We start from the raw sequence: 18,948 nt of genomic DNA on the forward strand, positions 1-18,948 counted from the left end.
TTAGTTTTATGACATATGGGAATATTTTCCTTTATATTTTCATAGATTATATTATAAAAATTTTGAGTAGCTTCTTCAACTGTAATATTATTTAAAATACAATTCCAATCTTTTTCGAATAATGTAGTATTTCGAATAATGGCATTTAGGTATTCGGTCACATTGTTAAAAGTACGTTGCTCAAATCCTTTATTTTATTTTTAAAATTGTTTCTTTTCAATTGAAGTAGTGTGGAATTGTCTGAATTATCTATCAATTTCAGTGATCTGTTCTACGGAGCAAAAAAAAAAAAAACTGTCAAAACCCTAGGAGGCTTATGTCCAGCAGTGGACAGTTAAAGGCTGATATAATGATAATTGTATGTAATAATGTTAATTAATCTATTCTGTATTAATATATAGAGGAAACGTAGATATTAATCTTAGGAAAAACTCGACCGTTCGATGTTGAGCGGCCGTCTGCGGGCTAGTGATTGAATTTTCCGCTGTCGAAGCCACGGGTCGATCTCATGGGGCCATAGAGTGGACTACACTGCGGATATATGTAAGGATTACGTCCTGATAAGTATAAACTTGATTATCTACTTTGCTACTTGTGATATAGCACGTAAATAGGGAAGTCATGGGCGTGGCTAAAAATATACTATTAGAATAATGAGAATGATTAGAACATTAAAAGAAAGGTAATAAATAATAAATGTCGGAGAATCATGCCAATGTGTGATGATCAGGTTATTACTTAATCATCATCATGATGATCAGAATAAGCCGTTAACTGTCCACTGCTGAACATAAGAAACTCAGGCAGGTTTACCATTCTATTTACATCCCATTAAAAAACTAACTACTCTCTTTCAATGATTTTTATTTATTTATTTTTATACAACTTAGAATGGCAAACAAGCTGACGGCCCACCTGATGGAAAGTGGTAACCGTCGCCTATAAACATGAGCAGTACCATGGACATAACAGAGTATACTGTTTCGCCCATAATACCCGCCATGCGTTGCCATTCCTGAGGACTCAGATGTTATTCCTCTGTACCCTGTAAATTCACGCCATATCCCACCCTTCAAACCAAAACACAGCCATGCAAACACAACTGCTTCACGGTAGAAACACGAATGGGACAGAGGTACCCAAGCAATCGACTTTTGTACAAAGCCTCCCCCTGGTAATGAGTCTTCAGCCTGTGAGTTATGGCGTTGAAACAATTGGATAAACGTAATAAGAACTGTAAACTGGGCCGATGGGATACGTCTGCGGGATATAAATTGAGTTTTATGTTATAAAATGTTAGCAATCTAGCTTTTATATCATCATCCAATATAGAATCTAATACAATTTTCCACGGTTATTGTTAGCTCGAATAGAAATTGTTAAGTGAAGTTTCAATTGTTTATTCACTTTAAACGACTTTGAAAATGAGAAAAGACTCAATTGTATTGTTTTTTTTTCTGTCATTATGTTACGCGAATATTTATTTAAAGGACTTTTTAATAGAGTCGATTTTGAATCGCCATCGGTTATCGTTATAATAAATCTATCATTAAAATTAATATTTCAATTTGATATTACAGCGAAAATTTTATTATTTAATAAATGAATTAAATTTCTAATAGGTTTGAATTAAAATAATTATAATTTTTGTTGTACGTGATCCATAAAAATTACTTTTGGTAAATTGTCAAAAAAATGACTGACAGTTCCGGCATAGAATGGGCCACCCTTTTCTTTCTTATAGATGTCGTAAGAACGTAACTAAGGGAGCTTATGGTAGAGGGATGGGCAACAGCGTCCCTCTTAAGACATTTGTAAAAACCTAACTGCGGTTGCTAACCCGCCTGCCAAGTGTGGCAACTACTGGCAAAACTCCCCTTACGGGATATGTTCAACAGTGGACAGTTAATAAAGCTAAAATAAAAATAAAAAAAAAAACTATCAAATAAAAATATTAGTTAAATTCTGAGGCTCTAACCTTGTCTTTACAAGGTTAAAGCCTCAAAATTGACTTTAATGTTACTTTTTTATTAGTTATCCATGATGTATATATACGTAGGTACATAGGTTTTCTATGGTGTAAAACTATGCTTTGGTTTGAAGGGGATATGATAGTTGATTTGCAGAGTACGGAGGACATACGTATACTGTCATACGGTATGGTGGCCACTAGCAAAAACACCCGCGAAAGTGCCCGATAGGGTTTGTTCACAAAGTTGTTTGAAAAGCAGAAAAGACTCAATTGTACTGCTTTTTTTTCCTGTCATTATGGTACGCGACTATTTAATCGACTTTATTAATGGGGTAATTTCACTGCTATATATTTTTTTTACAACACAGGGGGCAAACGAGCATGCGGCTCACTTGATGGTAAGTGACTACCGCCGCCCATGGTCACCCACAACACCTACGGCATTGCAGGTGTGTTGCCGGCCTTTTAAAAAGGATTATGCTTTTTCTTGAAGGTTATGTTGTCGTATCGGTTCGGAAATACTACTGCTGGAAGTTGATTCCAAAGAGTGGTTGTGCGTGGGAGAAAGTGCCTTGAAAAATGCACGGTGGAGGACCGCCTCTCGTCCAGATGGTTGGGATGAAATTTTAGTTTAAATTGCCATATACCACTCTTCGAACGGAAACACAACCATGCAACAAAACTGTTTCTCTGTTCACCTATTCGTGTTTCAACCGTGAATCAGTTGTATTTGCATGGCCGTGTTTCGGTTTGAAGGGTGGGATATGGCAGTGAATTTACAGGGTACAGAGGCATAACACCCGAGTCCTCAGGAATGGCAACACGTGGGGGTTATCATGGGCAAAACAGTATACTCTGTTATGTCCACGGTACTGCTCATGTCTACAGGCGATGGTTACCACTTTCCATCAGGTGGGCCGTCACCTTGTTTGCGATTCTAAGTTGCATAAAAAAGAAAAAAAAACACGAATGGGGTCTCTGTACCTAAGTACACGACTTATGTACAAAGTGTCCCTCTGCTTTTCCAACTTCTGAAAACCACGTGCATGAAGTAGCGGGCAAAAAGCTAGTTGTTCTAAATCTTATAGCCACACTCTCGGCGTCGATTCCATATTGCCTGTCGACATGTCGATATCAGCGGAATAGCTCTCATAATGTTCCTAACACTCAGTACGAGATAACTAGAACTGATTAACTTTGTTTGTTTCCTCATTTGTTGTATACCATATATAAAAAAAAAGTGCCGTGTGGTCCCGGCATAGAATAGGCCTCTCTTTTTCCCGTGGGTGTCGTAAGAGGCGACTAAGGGAGCTTAATGATCGAGGGATGGGCAGCAGTGTCTTTCTTAAAACGTTACCAAAGCCTAATTGTAGTTGTCAATACGCTTACCAAAATTTGGCAACTACTGGCAAAACCATCCTTTTGGGAAATGTTCAGCATTGGACATAAACGGCTGATATGATGATGATGATACTGATCTTAAAAAGAAAAGAAGATAAAAAAAAAGGTGTAAACTACATTTCATTTCACTTATTAATTGTCCACTGCTAAAAATAGGCCTCTCTCGGAGGATTATGCCAGTAGTAGCCATGTTTGGCAGCCGGATTGGGAACTGCAGTTAGGCCTTGGAGATGTTTAAAGAGGAACGCTGCTGCTCATCCCTCGCCCTTTAAGTTCCCTTAGTAACCTCTTACAACGGCTTATCTAAAGCCAGGGGACTACAGATATCTTAAACCGCGCGATATCGTTAAGGTAACACAAAGGATCTATGAAATAATGGTATAAGGCAGGGGAAAGCACAAAAGATCCTGATGGGTCGACGTGCAACAGCTTAGCTGACCCCATATGCGAATATAAGATAAGATAACCTCTTACAACACCCACGATAAAGGATAGGATGGCCTATTCTATGCCGGGACCACATAGATATTTTACATTATCAATTATTTTAATAAGCATCTACATATTGCAGAAAATTAACAATAATAAGTACTTTAGTTATGTCAATTGTAAGTACAGCGAATTTTTAGTGATTCTTAACTAACCTATAGTTTAGTTGCACTTATTAATCTGACTCTTTGTACTGTTTACGATGATAAAAAAATGTATGAATTACGCAAAATACTGTTCCCTAGCGTAACAAATAAATTTACGCAGAAACAGCTATTTGTGGAATATACTGCGATATCTCTCCACATGTAGCACCCCTCATGCGTTGCGTGGAGTGCCTAAAGCTACGAAAATCACGCTCGAATAAGAAACTCGAGGAAAATTGCCCGATATTTTTTTTTCAGGATTATAGTAAAGTTTTCAGCGCCCCGAGGAAGCGAGTATTTTTACTAAAATTTCAGAAGAAGTAGTAACTTGGTAAGATTTACGGTGAGAGTGAAGTTGGATAGATATTTAAACCCGCAGATTGACAACAGATAATGTGTTTGCGTATATACAAACTACATTTATAGAAAATAAGGTAATTTGTCTCTTTCTTTCCCGTGGGCGTCGTAAGAGACGACTAAGGGAATTTAGTGATCAAAGGATGGGTCGCAGCTTCCCTTTTGAAATGTCACCAAAGTCTAACTGCATACAACACACAACCCGCATTGCCATACGTGGCAACTACTGGCAAAACCCCCTATAGGGGGAGGCCTATGTTCAGCTGTAGGCAGTTAACGGCTGATATGGTATGATATAAGGCAGGTACTTGCATTTTTTGCCAATAAACAATAAATTTAAGTGTCAAGGATGTTCTTCTCTAGAAATCTGTCCGATTCTAGAATAATCGCATGCGGGTATGCGACCCCGGTCTCCCGAGCCGTTGCAGTGTCCCAATCCTTTCCGCAACTGCAGTGTCCCCCCTTTCCTTTCCCACATAAGTCTCTTATTCTTCTCATTTACCAATTTCCTTTACGCATTTCCAACGTTCCCTTCCTTTTTTTCTCAATCCTTTCCTCCATACCACAGGTGGTGGAAACCATCAACAAATGCATTCCCAAAGAGGGTTGACGTTAGGCAGGGGCCGGTCGTAAAACTAAAAACCAAATTTTTTTGTAATATGGATAAAACCATATTATGCCGACCCCAAATAATAATTGGGATAAGGGTGGGAAGATGATGGTGAAGCAATAATTTTATTCAGGATGGACTTTAAATACTTTGACTTACGATAGTTTAAAAAAAAATTATAACACAGGGGGCAAACGAGCATGCGGCTCACCTGATGATAAGTGACTACCGCCGTCCATGATCACAACACCAACGCCATTGCAGGTGTGTTGCCAGCGTTTTAATTACTTGTTTTAATAGAAAGTAATGGTAAAATGTTTCCGTAAAATGCTAATGATTTCGATTTTCCCATAGATATAATGTATATCAAGAATAAAGAGGGAAAAAAAGTATTTTCAAGCGACTCTCATTATACTAATTAATGAAAGCTTTCAAAAAATAAAATATGAAAGTGCTTTGTTTAAAATTTTATTTCAAACAGTACAGTGTTAAATAATGAGGTAAACGTTCATTTTAATTAACGCAAAGAAATATACTATATCTTTATATTGTTTAATTAATCTATTACTCATTACGACGAGCTCGAAATAATGATTGTTATTATTTAATTAAAGGAACTGACACTCGTTAACTTTATAATTAGAATGGTTCTTTCGTAGTAAACAAGACGATACGGCCCGGGTTGTTTTGTCCCTGTGTAATATTCCAGCTATGAGTTTGCATATTTCATGGAAATCCGTATAAAAAAATTATTAAAAGAATTTAATGGCAGTAAATTACATATATATATACACACACATATATATGCAGACACACACGCGCACACACACGCATGCGCGCACGCGCACGCGCACACGCACACACGCACACACACACGCACACATTGTTTGTTTATGTACAATGTGTACAAACATCGCTGCGTAACAAGTGACAGCAACACAGTTTTTACTAATGCTAACTGCATGAGTTCACTAACCAAATTATTATTTATTACTGCTGTTTCTCAGTTTTAAATAAATTTTTTGATTCATTAAAAACAAAAACATTCATTACATACCCTATTTAATTTATTTATATTTATGTAATTATGAATAAAATTGTAAATTGTAAAATTAAAAAGACGACGTCTGTACGAAGGAGATATTTGCAAAAAATCTATATTAGAACTCTTTATAAGAGCAATAAAAAATCAAAACCATAATTTTTGTCACTGTGTTTATTTCGGTGTTACTCAAAAACTACTGTACTAAATTAAATGTGTTTTACATAGTTCTGTTTCTGAAGTAACTTATTATCCAGTGTATGGTATTTTGATACGCTATCTAAAAATCCAAAATTTATATCTATACGAATTTACAGGTTAAAAGCTAGTTCATTTCAGAATATCAAACGATTACTCTGTCTTAGGAGAGATGCGAAATAATTCACAATGGCTCCGTTTGTTTTCACATTTTAAATTAACACATAAAATTTGCATGCAAACGATCTAAGTATGTTACTTGCCCACATCATTAAACATGGATTACCTTCTGTAATTCGATACCGGTCTGCTTCTCGTTAATAATTAAAAAGCCTTTTTAAGCGTCGCTTTTCACTTTATATATTATAGAAAATGCTCATCTACAGATATAGTTTCTAAGGGTCGGGCAAAGGGATTGCCAGTGATGGGGTTTAAAGGACAAATTGCTAGCAACATAACCTATAAGGTTGGGGAAGGGATTCTTAGTATTGCGGACTGTCAATCCCATTGCTAGCAATACACACTGTCACGTCGACCTCCACGTGGTCCCCCTGGAAACTATCGTGCTGAATACCAGGTGTATTCATCACGATAGGCTAACTGACTCGCCCTTTCATCCTCACTGGTGCCCCGTCAGCGTATACCGTTAGCGCAGCTGGGGTTGCCATTTCGTTATCATCCATTGGAAAAAAAAACCCTTAGTTTCTTCCTGAAAATATTATTTTTTTATACAACCTAGAATGGCAAACAAGCTGCCCACCTGATGGAAAGTGGTAACCGTCGCCTATAGACATGAGCAGTACCATGGACATAACAGAGTATACTGTTTCGCCCAGGATGCCTCCCATACGTTGCCATTCCTGAGGACTCAGATGTTATTCCTCTGTATCCAGTAAATTCACCCTTCAAACCGAAACACAGTCATGCAAACACAACTGCTTCATGGTTGATACACGAATGGGACAGAGGTACCCAAGCAATCGACTTTTGTACAAAGTCTCCCTCTGGTGTAGTTATCATACAATATCAGCCGTTAATTGCTAACCGATGATTCTTCCTATTAGGGGGTTTTGCCATTAGTTGCCACACTTGGCAGTCGGGTTAAGCTTATTTGGAGATGTTTTAAGAGGAACGCTGCTGTTCATCTCTCAGGAATTTAGCTCCCTTAGTCGCCTTTTACTACACCCACGGAAAAGGAAGAACTGGTCTATTTTATGCCGGGACTACACGGTAACGGGTGATCAGTTCGTGTTGAAATCATCACGATAGGCCAACTGATCTGCTTTCATCTTCATCTATAATTTTTAACAGGTTTCCCGTCAGCATATGCTGATAGCGTAGGCGAGGTTACCATTCCATTATCATCCAATTAAAAGCATTTAAGAATCAGGATTGTATGTAATGGGGACAACCGGCCCCTTTGCTAGTAATATATCCTGCCAAATCAATCAACAAATTAAGCACATAGTGACAAATTCACTTGGTTAATCCAGTGGAATTCGTCGATGGGTCAACTGACTTGAGGGCCTACCATGAGATGTTTTCCGAAATTTCGGAGCCAAACGAAACACAAATTTGATGTTAAAATACCATAATACATGCCGTTTGAAAATATTTAAAATGTTAAAATATTGTTCCTTTGGACTTTTATGATAAGATGTATGACGAACGAAATGTTAAACTCCATTTATTGGTCCGATTTTGGTATAAACAAAAACACGAAATGAAGTCCGAAATTTCGGAATTTCATTTCATGTTAGACCCGCAGCTCTCAACTTCACCCGTCATCACCCATTCTTACTCGCTGGGATATACTGATAGCGAGGGCGGGGTTATTATTCTATTTTCATAACGTTAAAAAATATCTAAGGTAGAGGTGACAATAGTTCTATGGAATTAAAGCCGTATGCACACTATATGCTGGTCGTGGTTCGTTCTCGGTTCGATCTCGGTATGGTAAATAAAAAGAGTAAGTACTTTATATTATTTTCAATTTCATGTATATTTAAAATATAAGTATATTTGTTATTTATATATATATTTATTCGTTTATACATATAATTTTAGTATGTATGTATATCAATAATTACTGGTAACGCATTCGAGTATTCTGACACTTCCCTACGGTTGACTGGGAGAGAATGCTTTTAGCATTAAGTCCGCCATGTACACATATATGTACTAATGAATAAATAAATAGTTCAAAATTGATTGTGGCTTATCAGCCAATAAAAAGTTTAAAAAAAAGAACAACCTAATTAAAGAACTTATTTTTTTTTATAATATAATATTTATTTCGGGGAAAAAGTAATATTTTTGAAATCCTGTTCTTATTTATATATACTACGTTATAGAGATTGCATATTTAGGTCTCCGTTTTGGCTAGGCGCAGTCTAAAAAGTTGTTACTGCACATTTTGCATCAGCGGAGTGGAGTGTAATTTAGTGCGAACAAGCTTGTTCCCGGTTATCACGTTGTTTCAACAAAGGAAGCCGGCACAAAGAGGTTTATTTTTTTTTTCTCATTAAACTGAAAAATTACAGGGCTTCCCTCGTATATACTATGTTTATTCAAAGCATTGCACTTAATTAAGTCTATTCATTTAGTTAATTTGATTGTAATATATACTTTGCAATTATTTACTTGTGTCGACTTTACTCAAGTATACCAGAGGGAGATTTTGTACAAAAGTCGATTGCTTGGGTACCTCTGTCCCATTCGTGTTTCTACCGTGAAGCAGTTGTGTTTGCATGGCTGTGTTTCGATTTGAAGGGTGGGTTATGGTGTGAATTTACTGGGTACAGAGGAGTAACACCTGAGTCCTCAGGAATGGCAACGCATTGGGGGGTATCATGGGCAAAACAGTATACTCTGTTATGTCCATGGTACTGCTCATGTCTCTATAGACATGAGCAGTACCATGGACATAACAGAGTATGCGCCTATGCGACGGTTACCACTTTCCATCAGGTGGGCCGTCAGCTTGTTTGCCATTTTAAGTAGTATAAAAAAAAAACGTAATAAATTCGAAAATATCCCACTTGTACAAACTAAAAAATCGAACAATTAAAAATAGGTAACTTTGTAACGGTACAGAGCAGGGACTGACAATTAGCTGCTGGATTAGGAGTTGATATAATTGAATGGAGCACAATTCCCAAAATAACAATGTGCACAGAGTCCCTCATCAGTGAGCACATCTGTGATATCTACTGGGAACTGTTTGCGGATCATTTGTTAACATAAACTTTGAGATAAAATATAGTGTTGTACCAAGTTTGTGTTAATACAATCTACAGAGATCACGACCAAGAGTTAATTATACGAAGCATTTTAGAATTCAATTCAATTATTTGGAACCCTCATGAAACAAAATACAAAATAATGTTAGAAAGAGTTCAGAGGAAATTTGTACGTGTTATGTATAGTAAACTTTACGGCTACTATCCTTATTTGTACCCATCACTGTTCGTATCCGGTATCTAGAAACGCTCGAGGTAAGGCGAAAGTGCAATTTGATGATGCACTATTATCGGTTGCTCAACGGCGGAATAGACAATCCTGCAACTCTTAGTCGTTGTTCTTTGTACGCACCCCAACGCTGCATGCGATTGCGTGCTTGTCGACTACTATCGGCACCGCCGGTTCGCACCTGTACTGCTCAGTTTGCTCCCACTTATCAGGCTATTTCTCTGCTCAATTCTCGGATTGCTCAGCAGCCCAGATATTGAGATATTTAATGACAAAATAAATATATTTTTAAAATGTTGTACAAAATTTGTAAGTTTGTAAAATAAAACTATGGCTCACTACACGTTTTGGGAAACTGTAAGTGTGGTGAGTAATTTTCAAATAAATAAATAAATTAGAAAATTTTGTGTAGAAATTAACTTTACTAGTAAAAACTGTATACCATTTATTGCTTTTTATTGAAATGATCGTATGTCGATTGAACCAAAAAAGCAAAATGATATTATCATACCACCCGTTAACTGTCCACTGTTGAACATAGGCCTCCCGTACAAGGAGGGAATTTTCCAGTAGTTGCCATACTTGGCAGACGGGTTGCCAACCTCACTTAGGCTTTAGTGATGTCTTAATAGGGACGTTACTATTCATTCATTGACCATTAAATTCTCTTGGTCGCCTTTTACGATACCCACGTGAAAGGAAGGGGTGGCTCATCCTATGCCGGGACTACTGACTTTAACAAACAAATATTTTGATTCTAGTATATAAATCTAGGCTCCGCTGTCTTTAGGGAAACTTGTTCCAGGCCATATCTTTGAGCTTGACATGTTTCCTTTAACATGATATATTAAATCTTTTAATGTATCCTATATAAATTATGTACAATAAAGTTTTTACAATATAATACAATGTATTATTATTTAAATTGTGCTAAAATCACTTTTTCAGTTTCAAAATTTCCAAAATCGATTCTCTATTCACAGCATCATTCGATGATTTACTTTAAAATACTGTTAAATCGAGAAACTTTCAAAATATTTTACGATGGTATACATGTATTGTAAGATAAATGTACCACTCTAATAAATCAAGATACATTAATCATAATTTCGTTTGATGGAGGCAGGTTTCTGACAGTTACATACGCAAAAAATGCTTTACAATCACGACAGGTGATGTTTTAGTCTATTTGCATATATGCGTTCTTTGTACGCTGCTATCTGCTATGCAACACTCATCTCAATCTAATTTTGACATACCTGTTGAATATTTATTGCGTACTTTTGCAAAGAGTAACACAAACTTCTGTTACTTATTGTAACACATATTAGAATTTAAATACGATTGTGATCGTAATTGTTTATCAAACAGAGCAAGGATTATTTGGATTATTAATCCAATTAAGTTAATTATTGTAAATATTATTATTGAATTATAAGTATAACAAAACATTTTTTTTATACAACTTAGAATGGCAAACAAGCTGACGGCCCACCTGATGGAAAGTGGTAGCCGTCGCCTATAGACAAAAGCAATACTATGGACATAATAGAGTACACCGTTTCACCCATGATACCTTCCATGCGTTGCCATTCCTGAGGACTCAGGTGTTATTCCTCTGTACCCTGTAAATTCACGCTATATCCCACCCTTCAAACCGAAACACAGCCATGCAAACACAACTGCTTCATGGTTGAAACACGAATGGGACAGAGATACCCAAGCAAACGACTTTTGTACAAAGTCTCCCTCTGGTAATGTTCTATGTGAAAAAATTCGTAATATAGGGGAAAAAATTAAATCTCCCATTAAAAATTGAACAAACTCACCTCTTTGTCTGTCGTAAGCGTTAATACATTCGCTAGTCTGGAACTGGCTGATGAGGGCAGTTTTGCCGACGCCAGGCGCGCCAACCATCGCAACACGGTGACACGCGACGGGACGGCGTTCCTGCGGCTCAGGCGCGGCTTGAGCGGGCGACGACGGCGCTAGACTGCCCGAGCGGGATCTCCGTCGACGAAACGAGTCGCCACGATTCACTATTCCTGAAAAGAATAGAAAATGTTTTAAACACACAATCGGGGCTTACCGCGATAAAAAACCTTTGCAGTTAAATAGTAACTACATTTATACAGTTAAATAGTAGCTTCTTTACTGCTGACGTTTCAAATTATCTAAGAAAATGTTTGTTTAATAAAATTTGTAACGGCGATTCTTATTTACTAATTATAGAAAGTTTGATTAGATATGTATGTATGTATGTATAATAAGATACATGGCTCGATATTTGTTACTCTTTCATGAAAAAAACTACTGAAAGGATTTGAATGAAAATTGGTACCTCTTATCTTAGTATGGGGGATATTTTATATACTGAGAGAGAGACTTTGTACAAAAGTGGTTTGCCTGGGCACCTCTGTCCCGTTGGTGTTTCTACCGTGAAGCAGTTGTGTTTGCATGGCTGTGTTTCGGTTTGAAGGGTGGGATATGGTAGCGAATTTACTGGGTACAGAGGAATAACACCTGAGTCCTCAGGAATGGCAACGCATGGGAGGCATCATGGGCGAAACAGTATACTCTGTTATGTTCATGGTACTGCTCATGTCTCTAGGCGACGGTCACCACTTTCCATCAGGTGGGCCGTCAGCTTGTAATTCTAAGTTGTATAAAAAAAAATTGTCACGATTGGCAGTCGGGTTGGCAACCGCGGTTTGGCTTTTGGTGATGTTTTAAAAGAGTCACCACCACAGAGTAAGTCACCATAAGCTACCTTAGTCGCTTCTTACGATACCTACGGAAAGGAAGGGATGGCCTATTCTATGCCGGGACCTACACGGAATAAAATATAAATATAAATTTCTGTCTTAATAATAACATAGTCTATGTTCTAAGTAGGGTAAATCTTTATTTTATTTTGATCTAATTCTGTATGTAAGGGTTATTCTTACAGTTGTAAATCAGAGTGTAAATAAACATCGAATTTTCCAGCTTCCAATGCAAGTCGACGGCGCAGTAGCCGACAATGCAAATGCATCGGTTTATAATGTTTGACGTCAAACCGGTACGGTGCAGGCCAACAATAAACGTGTATCACGAGGCAGTAACAAACGTACTGTTTGTTGTTTGTGACCAACAAAATAGACTCTTTTATGTGGGTAAAGTATCTAGTATCTGCAAGAAGGTTGTTTGGAAGAGATTGCTATAGCGATAAGTTCGCCTTTTATAAGAGTGTCCTCTTTTTTTTTATATTACTCTTTAACTGAAACTGCGTAGAGATGTTGCATCTCTGTGCATCTTATACCAAATTTATCATGGGGAGTGCTCTGAGGAATTGTTTGGATTGATACCTGCTGCTGATTTTCACCACCGTACAACCCGCCATAAACTAAAATTTCATCCCAACCATCTGGACGAGTGGCGGTCCTCTACTGTGCGTTTTTCAAGGCACTTTCTCCCATGCACAACTACTCTTTGGAATCAACTTCAAGCAGCAGTATTTCCGAACCGATACGACAACATAACCTTCAAGAAAAGAGCATATTCCTTTTTAAAAGGCCGACAGCACACCTGCGATGCTGTTGGTGTTGTAGGTGATCATGAGCGGCGGTAGTCACTTATCATCAGGAGATCCGTACGCTCGTTTGCTTCCTATGTTGTAAAAAAAAAGTAGTACAATGAAGCGTGTTCTGATCCCAGCATAGAATAGGCCTCCCCTTTCATTCCTGTAGATATCGTAAGAGGCGACTAAGGGAATTTAAGTGTTGAAGGATGAGCAGTAAAGTCCCTATTAAAACATCATCAAAGCCTAACTGCGGTCGCCAAGCGTGGTAACTACTGACAAAACTCCCCAATAGGGGGAGGCCTATCAGCAGTGGACAGTTTACGGTTGATAAGAAGATCCCGCCTACCAAGCGCGGTAATATTGGCAAAAGCCCTCATGGGGGAGGCCTATGTTTCTATTCTATTCTATGTTGATGATGATGATGATGATGATAAGTAAGATAAATATTTTTCTCAAACATGCTTGGAAATGTGAGCATTATTTTGACAATCTTCTTAGAAATAAATCAAAATTGCCGTACTGGCCAGATACATGTGGGCAGTGGCCGGCAAAAGTTGTATGAATATCCATATCTGTCGTGTTTTGCGGCCAGATAAATTATTATGTGAACTCATGTCTGTCCTGTAATTTAAAAATGGAATGACCTTTTACTTCGAAACATGACTACTAAGGAGGTAACTAATAAAAAGTTTTATTTAAATTTTGAACTGGCTTGCTAATAGAAAGCTGTTTATTGAAAAAAAAAAAAAACAAAGGAACATTATTGCGCGTGAAAAGCTATTATTGTTCATTATTCGTCATTGAACTTAAAAAGTAAAATTTTGTTTATGATTTCCGCGCATTGTTTGAGAAAAGTACTATACTAGCCTTAGCCACAACTAGGCATTGATGGAGTCACGTATGTGCTGCTCGGCTACGCCTCGGCCCACATTTGCACGTTCGTCCATCAATGCCTCAGTTGCTGGCCACTGCAGTAATGTACTATATTAAGCTTAAAATAACGGCTATTGTGACAAATAGTCATTAATTAATTTCAATATTAACACAACAATATACAGGTAAAGAAGCCACCTAAAAATGGCGGCTTGAAGTCGGAGTATTTTTAATGAAAATGCACTATCTATAGACGTTATTGATTTGAAATTCAAAGTCAGTAAACATATGATTTAAATTTAGCAGAAAGCGGAAAACTATAATTACCTAAACATTGGTTTCCTTCAGTCGGTACAGGCACGAACTGGAAGTTACCCTGAACACTGATTTAGCATATACGTAAACAATGCTGTAAGGGCCAACTAAAACGGGCGTGTTGGTAAACATCTGGCGGGTGACGTCACCCGACCAAGTGCACTGGAGTGGCGAACGGGTCAGTCGTGCTCGAGTGAGTCACATGTATTTCGGTAATTAATGTATTTCCATACGATTGCCAATAAAGGGAGGTAATGATTTTCGGGTATACCTATTATATTATACATGGAATTTGAAAATTATTATCCCTTTAAGACAGTGTTCTATACGTGAACATTTTTTCCAAAGAAAACTGTGTAAATCATATAAAAAATTTCCATCTGCAAGGGATTTTTCTATGTAGTAAATTAACTACAATTGTATTTTCTTTAATTGTTTAAGGAAAGTACTATACAAGCCTTGGCCACAACTAGGCATTGATGGACTCACGTATGTATGCCTCGGCTACGCCTCGGCCCACATTTGCACGTTCATCCATCAATGCCTCAGTTGCTGGCCGCCGGAGGAAAAGTACTATTGTTCATTATATATTTTATGTAAATTATTTTTTTATTAAAATGCTTTTGCCTAACCTTTACAGGATCCATATTGAAGCTGTACCCATTATGATTGAGATCTATATCATAATATATTCTATAGTCGAATAACACTAGCCATATATTCTATAGTCGAATTTCATGCTGTTTCCCTGGAAACCATCGTGGTTGATTCATATGAAATTCGTCATGACGAGCCAACGGAGAGAGTCAGAGAGGCTACCATGAAATGTTTTCTGAAATTACATAATACCATTTTAATCATTAATTATGTTGAAATATATATTCCTTTAGACTTTTTTGGTAAGATTTATGAGGAACAAAACGTTAAGTTTTATTTACTGGGCTGATTTTGTTATGAACGGAAACAATTGAATTTGAAAATATGGTTTTTCACTTAATGGTAAGACACCCTCTATCATCTTCACCTATCATCCATCATTTAAGCCTTGCCAGCGTATATCGATAGCGTAGGCTGAAATGAATCTTAGATGAAATTAGAGATCAGCTAAAATATAATGTATTTTAATGCATTGTAATAAAGCCGGGTCCATTATAATGCATTCGGTTTGTCTGCTGTCTATTAGCCACAATCTCTCTCTCTCTTCAGTCATACACTCTTGACATAGTGCTCGTAGTTTTTATGATGACAGTGGACTGTCAATGAGACTCTCCTTCGCGATTGAGGTTCTTGCAATGCATCTCCATCTACTTCTGCTCACATACCACAACTACAACCTAGGGTTGCTTTAAAAGCTTTCTTTAAAAACCTGCAGAAGACAGCAGCAGGATCTTAGTTATTTACTATACTGTAAATTATTGTTCATTTCGCCATTGCTACTCGTTGCATTATTTTTGCTTTTTTTTTTTAAGAAAATTTACTAAATGCATTTAATACGTTTTGCCTCTTCAGCGTCTTTATGAAGATTGTTAGCAGTGCAGACAATATAAAGGTTATCGACACGCGGAGAGTGGTCGGTTTACGACGAGATCTCGCCATTGGCTCGAAATTGCCAGCCATAAACAAGCCCGCGGGTTTTATCCGAGCTCGTGTGTCATACAACTTTCGTCGTTTCCCTTACAAACTTGGCACTTCGATAGCGAACTTTTATAATAAGTATGGTTCTTTGCCTCTTTAAAAAATAAAACAATCGATCTATGGACATTTTTTTTTTAATTTACTTTCGTTGACACATTTGTTGCTTTTTATGGTAGGTACTCTGGTTGGCGGTTAGAATTTAAGAAATTGGAATTCGGAATTCAAATTTATTTTGGCTATTGGATTTTTTTTTATACAACTTAGAATATCAAACAAGCTGACGGCCCACCTGATGGAAAGTGCTAACCTTCGCCTATAGGCATGAGCAGTACTATGAACATAACAGAGTAAATTGTTTTGCCTATGATACTCCCCATGCGTTGCCATTCCTGAGGACTCAGGTGTTATTCCTCTTCCTTCAAACCGAAACACAGCCATGCAAACACAATTGCTTTACGGTTGAAACACGAATGGGACAGAGGTACCCAAGTAAACGACTTTTGTACAAAGTCTCCCTCTGGTTATTTTGAACTTACTGTCTGTTTTTTATCTACTCTTTTGTCTGCATGATCGGAATAATATTATTTAAAAGATGAAAAGTACTTTATACGTATCTCAATTTCAAATACCATGGAAATAAATTGCTTATACAAACAAACAATCTACGTAAACAAGATTATGAAGTAAAAAGAAATAAAATAAAGCAAATAAAAAAAGGAATTCACATTAACATTTATAATTTTAGTAAAAACTAAGTAGATGACTTAGCAAAGGTTTTTTTTGTCCCTTAAAAAGGGGTAAAGGGTGAAAGGGTTAAAGGTTTATTTTTCTAATCCTAATAAAAATTATCTTATCTCTATAAGATGCAGTAAATAATATACATTTACAAAAATTTATTAAAATCGGTATTGTAACTAAATATATATAGATATTGCTATATATTTGTATATAGATATTGTAACTAAAATATACAGATACTAGCTGACCCCGTAAACGTTGTTTTACCACTTATTGCGAAATATAAAAACGTGATTAAAATACATGTGGGTTGATCGTAAAACGATGAAAATTTAAAGTTATATGTATTTTATAATGCTAAATTATAATAAAATAAAATTAAAAAAAATTGTCAAAAAAATTAAAAAAAATATTTTGGGGTGGGTCACCCTTATCATTGACGGGTATGAAAAATAGATGTTGGCCGATTCTCAGACCTACCCAATATGCACACAAAATTTCATAAAAATCGGTAAAGCCGTTTCGGAGGAGTTTGGCAACAAACACCGTGACACGAGAATTTTATATATAAGATATATTACCCACTCCTAGTAAGGATAGTCTACCAACAAACCACGTCACGATGCAGCGAATAAAATCATCTCGAAGCTCAGATATCAAAGGAGTCGTAATATTTTTACTGTGTTGACGCCATGGTATGTCTGAATGGTAGGTAAACACGAATGGAATCATATGATCAGCGACTAAATTGGCTCTTTGGACGATGGTTTTGGTCTGTATTGTCTCTGATATGTTATTACGCGTATGTAGTAAACATGTTTGAACAATTTGAAGAGGTCCAGATCGTAAAATTGTTTTATTTTTCTTTTTTAATTTTATATTATATATATATATATATATATATATATATATATATATATATATATATATATAAATATTTTTGTGTTGTTTCTTTATTATAATTCTTAATATATGGATTTTTTTTAACCCCTGTGTGGGTGTCGTCGCATATTTCTTGTAAAATAAAGTTTCTTTCTTTCTTTCTTTAAAAGGAGTTATGGCTAGGGGTTGTTAGTAAATGTATATAGAGAAAAGATGGACGGACTGTATAATGATGATAATGATTGTCTATTACTGAACATAGACCTCCTTTGGGGGGCTTAGTAATTGCCACGCTTGACAAGCACATTGACAACCGAAGTTAGGCTTCTTTTTTATACAACTTAGAATGGCAAACAAGCTGACAGCCCACCTGATGGAAAGTGGTAATCGTCGCCTATAGACATGAGCAGTACCATGGACATAACAGAGTATACTGTTTCGCCCATGATACCCCCCATGCGTTGCCATTCCTGAGTACTCAGGTGTTATTCCTCCGTACCCTGTAAATTCACTGCCATATCCCACTCTTCAATCCGAAACACAGTCATGCAAACACAACTGCTTCACAGTAGAAACACGAATGGGACAGAAATGCCCAAAGCAAACGACATTTGTACAAAGTCTCCCTCTGGTAACTAGCTCCAATTTAGAAAAATAAACTCTTAGGCCCAGCAAGAAACGAAAATTCATTTCCTCTAGCCATTCCCAAATCGAAGATCTTAATTAATATCAGTAAATCCATATTTCCTTGTGGAAATAAGTACATTTCTTGTTCCAATGTCCAGATGCAAGATTATTTTTAAAGCCATATTTATTCTAAATGATAGCTAAAGACACTCTACACTAAGATGGAATACATATGAGTATATTTATACAAATTAGTTTAATTTATATAAAAAAAATGAGCATACCTATGTATGTATAAATACCATAGGCTACAGTGGCTGTTTACCATTAAAGAAGCTGTATACTTGTTTGCCACATTTATGATATTAAAAAATAAAAGGGGCATATGGCTAACTATAACATATATATTTTTATCTGTTCTGCTTTAACCAAAGGTTGTCTGTAAGAGATTGCTCTAGCGATAGCGACCGCCTTTTGTATAACTTTTTTATATTAGATATAACTTTTTTATGCAACTTAGAACAATTATCTTTTATAGACGTCTTAGGCATTGATGTATTTAAGGAGGTCGTGCTTACACCAGAATTGTCTATAATTATGTAATCCTACTCCGGGATTTGAACGAAGTCT

At 36.6% G+C, this 18,948-nt stretch overlaps 1 protein-coding gene and 1 long non-coding RNA gene across 2 annotated transcripts in view; one reads left to right on the forward strand and one right to left on the reverse strand.

Annotated features, from left to right (window-relative positions):
• The window catches only part of LOC113515912 (GTP-binding protein REM 1), a 201,155-nt gene that overhangs the window by 22,503 nt on the left and 159,704 nt on the right, over positions 1 to 18,948 (reverse strand). Inside the window, exon 2 of the mRNA XM_031912733.2 lies at positions 11,516 to 11,731. Coding sequence (XP_031768593.2) covers positions 11,516 to 11,731 — 216 coding nt within the window. The remainder of the gene's footprint in view (positions 1 to 11,515; positions 11,732 to 18,948) is intronic.
• On the forward strand, positions 14,338 to 16,195 carry LOC128202474 (uncharacterized). The gene is made up of 3 exons (XR_008253803.1): positions 14,338 to 14,629; positions 15,077 to 15,435; positions 15,946 to 16,195. It is a non-coding gene; the product is annotated as an uncharacterized LOC128202474 (long non-coding RNA).

Source organism: Galleria mellonella, unplaced genomic scaffold (assembly GCF_026898425.1).
Source record: "Galleria mellonella isolate WM207_F2 unplaced genomic scaffold, CSIRO_AGI_GalMel_v1 utg99, whole genome shotgun sequence".
Lineage (NCBI taxonomy): Eukaryota > Metazoa > Arthropoda > Insecta > Lepidoptera > Pyralidae > Galleria > Galleria mellonella.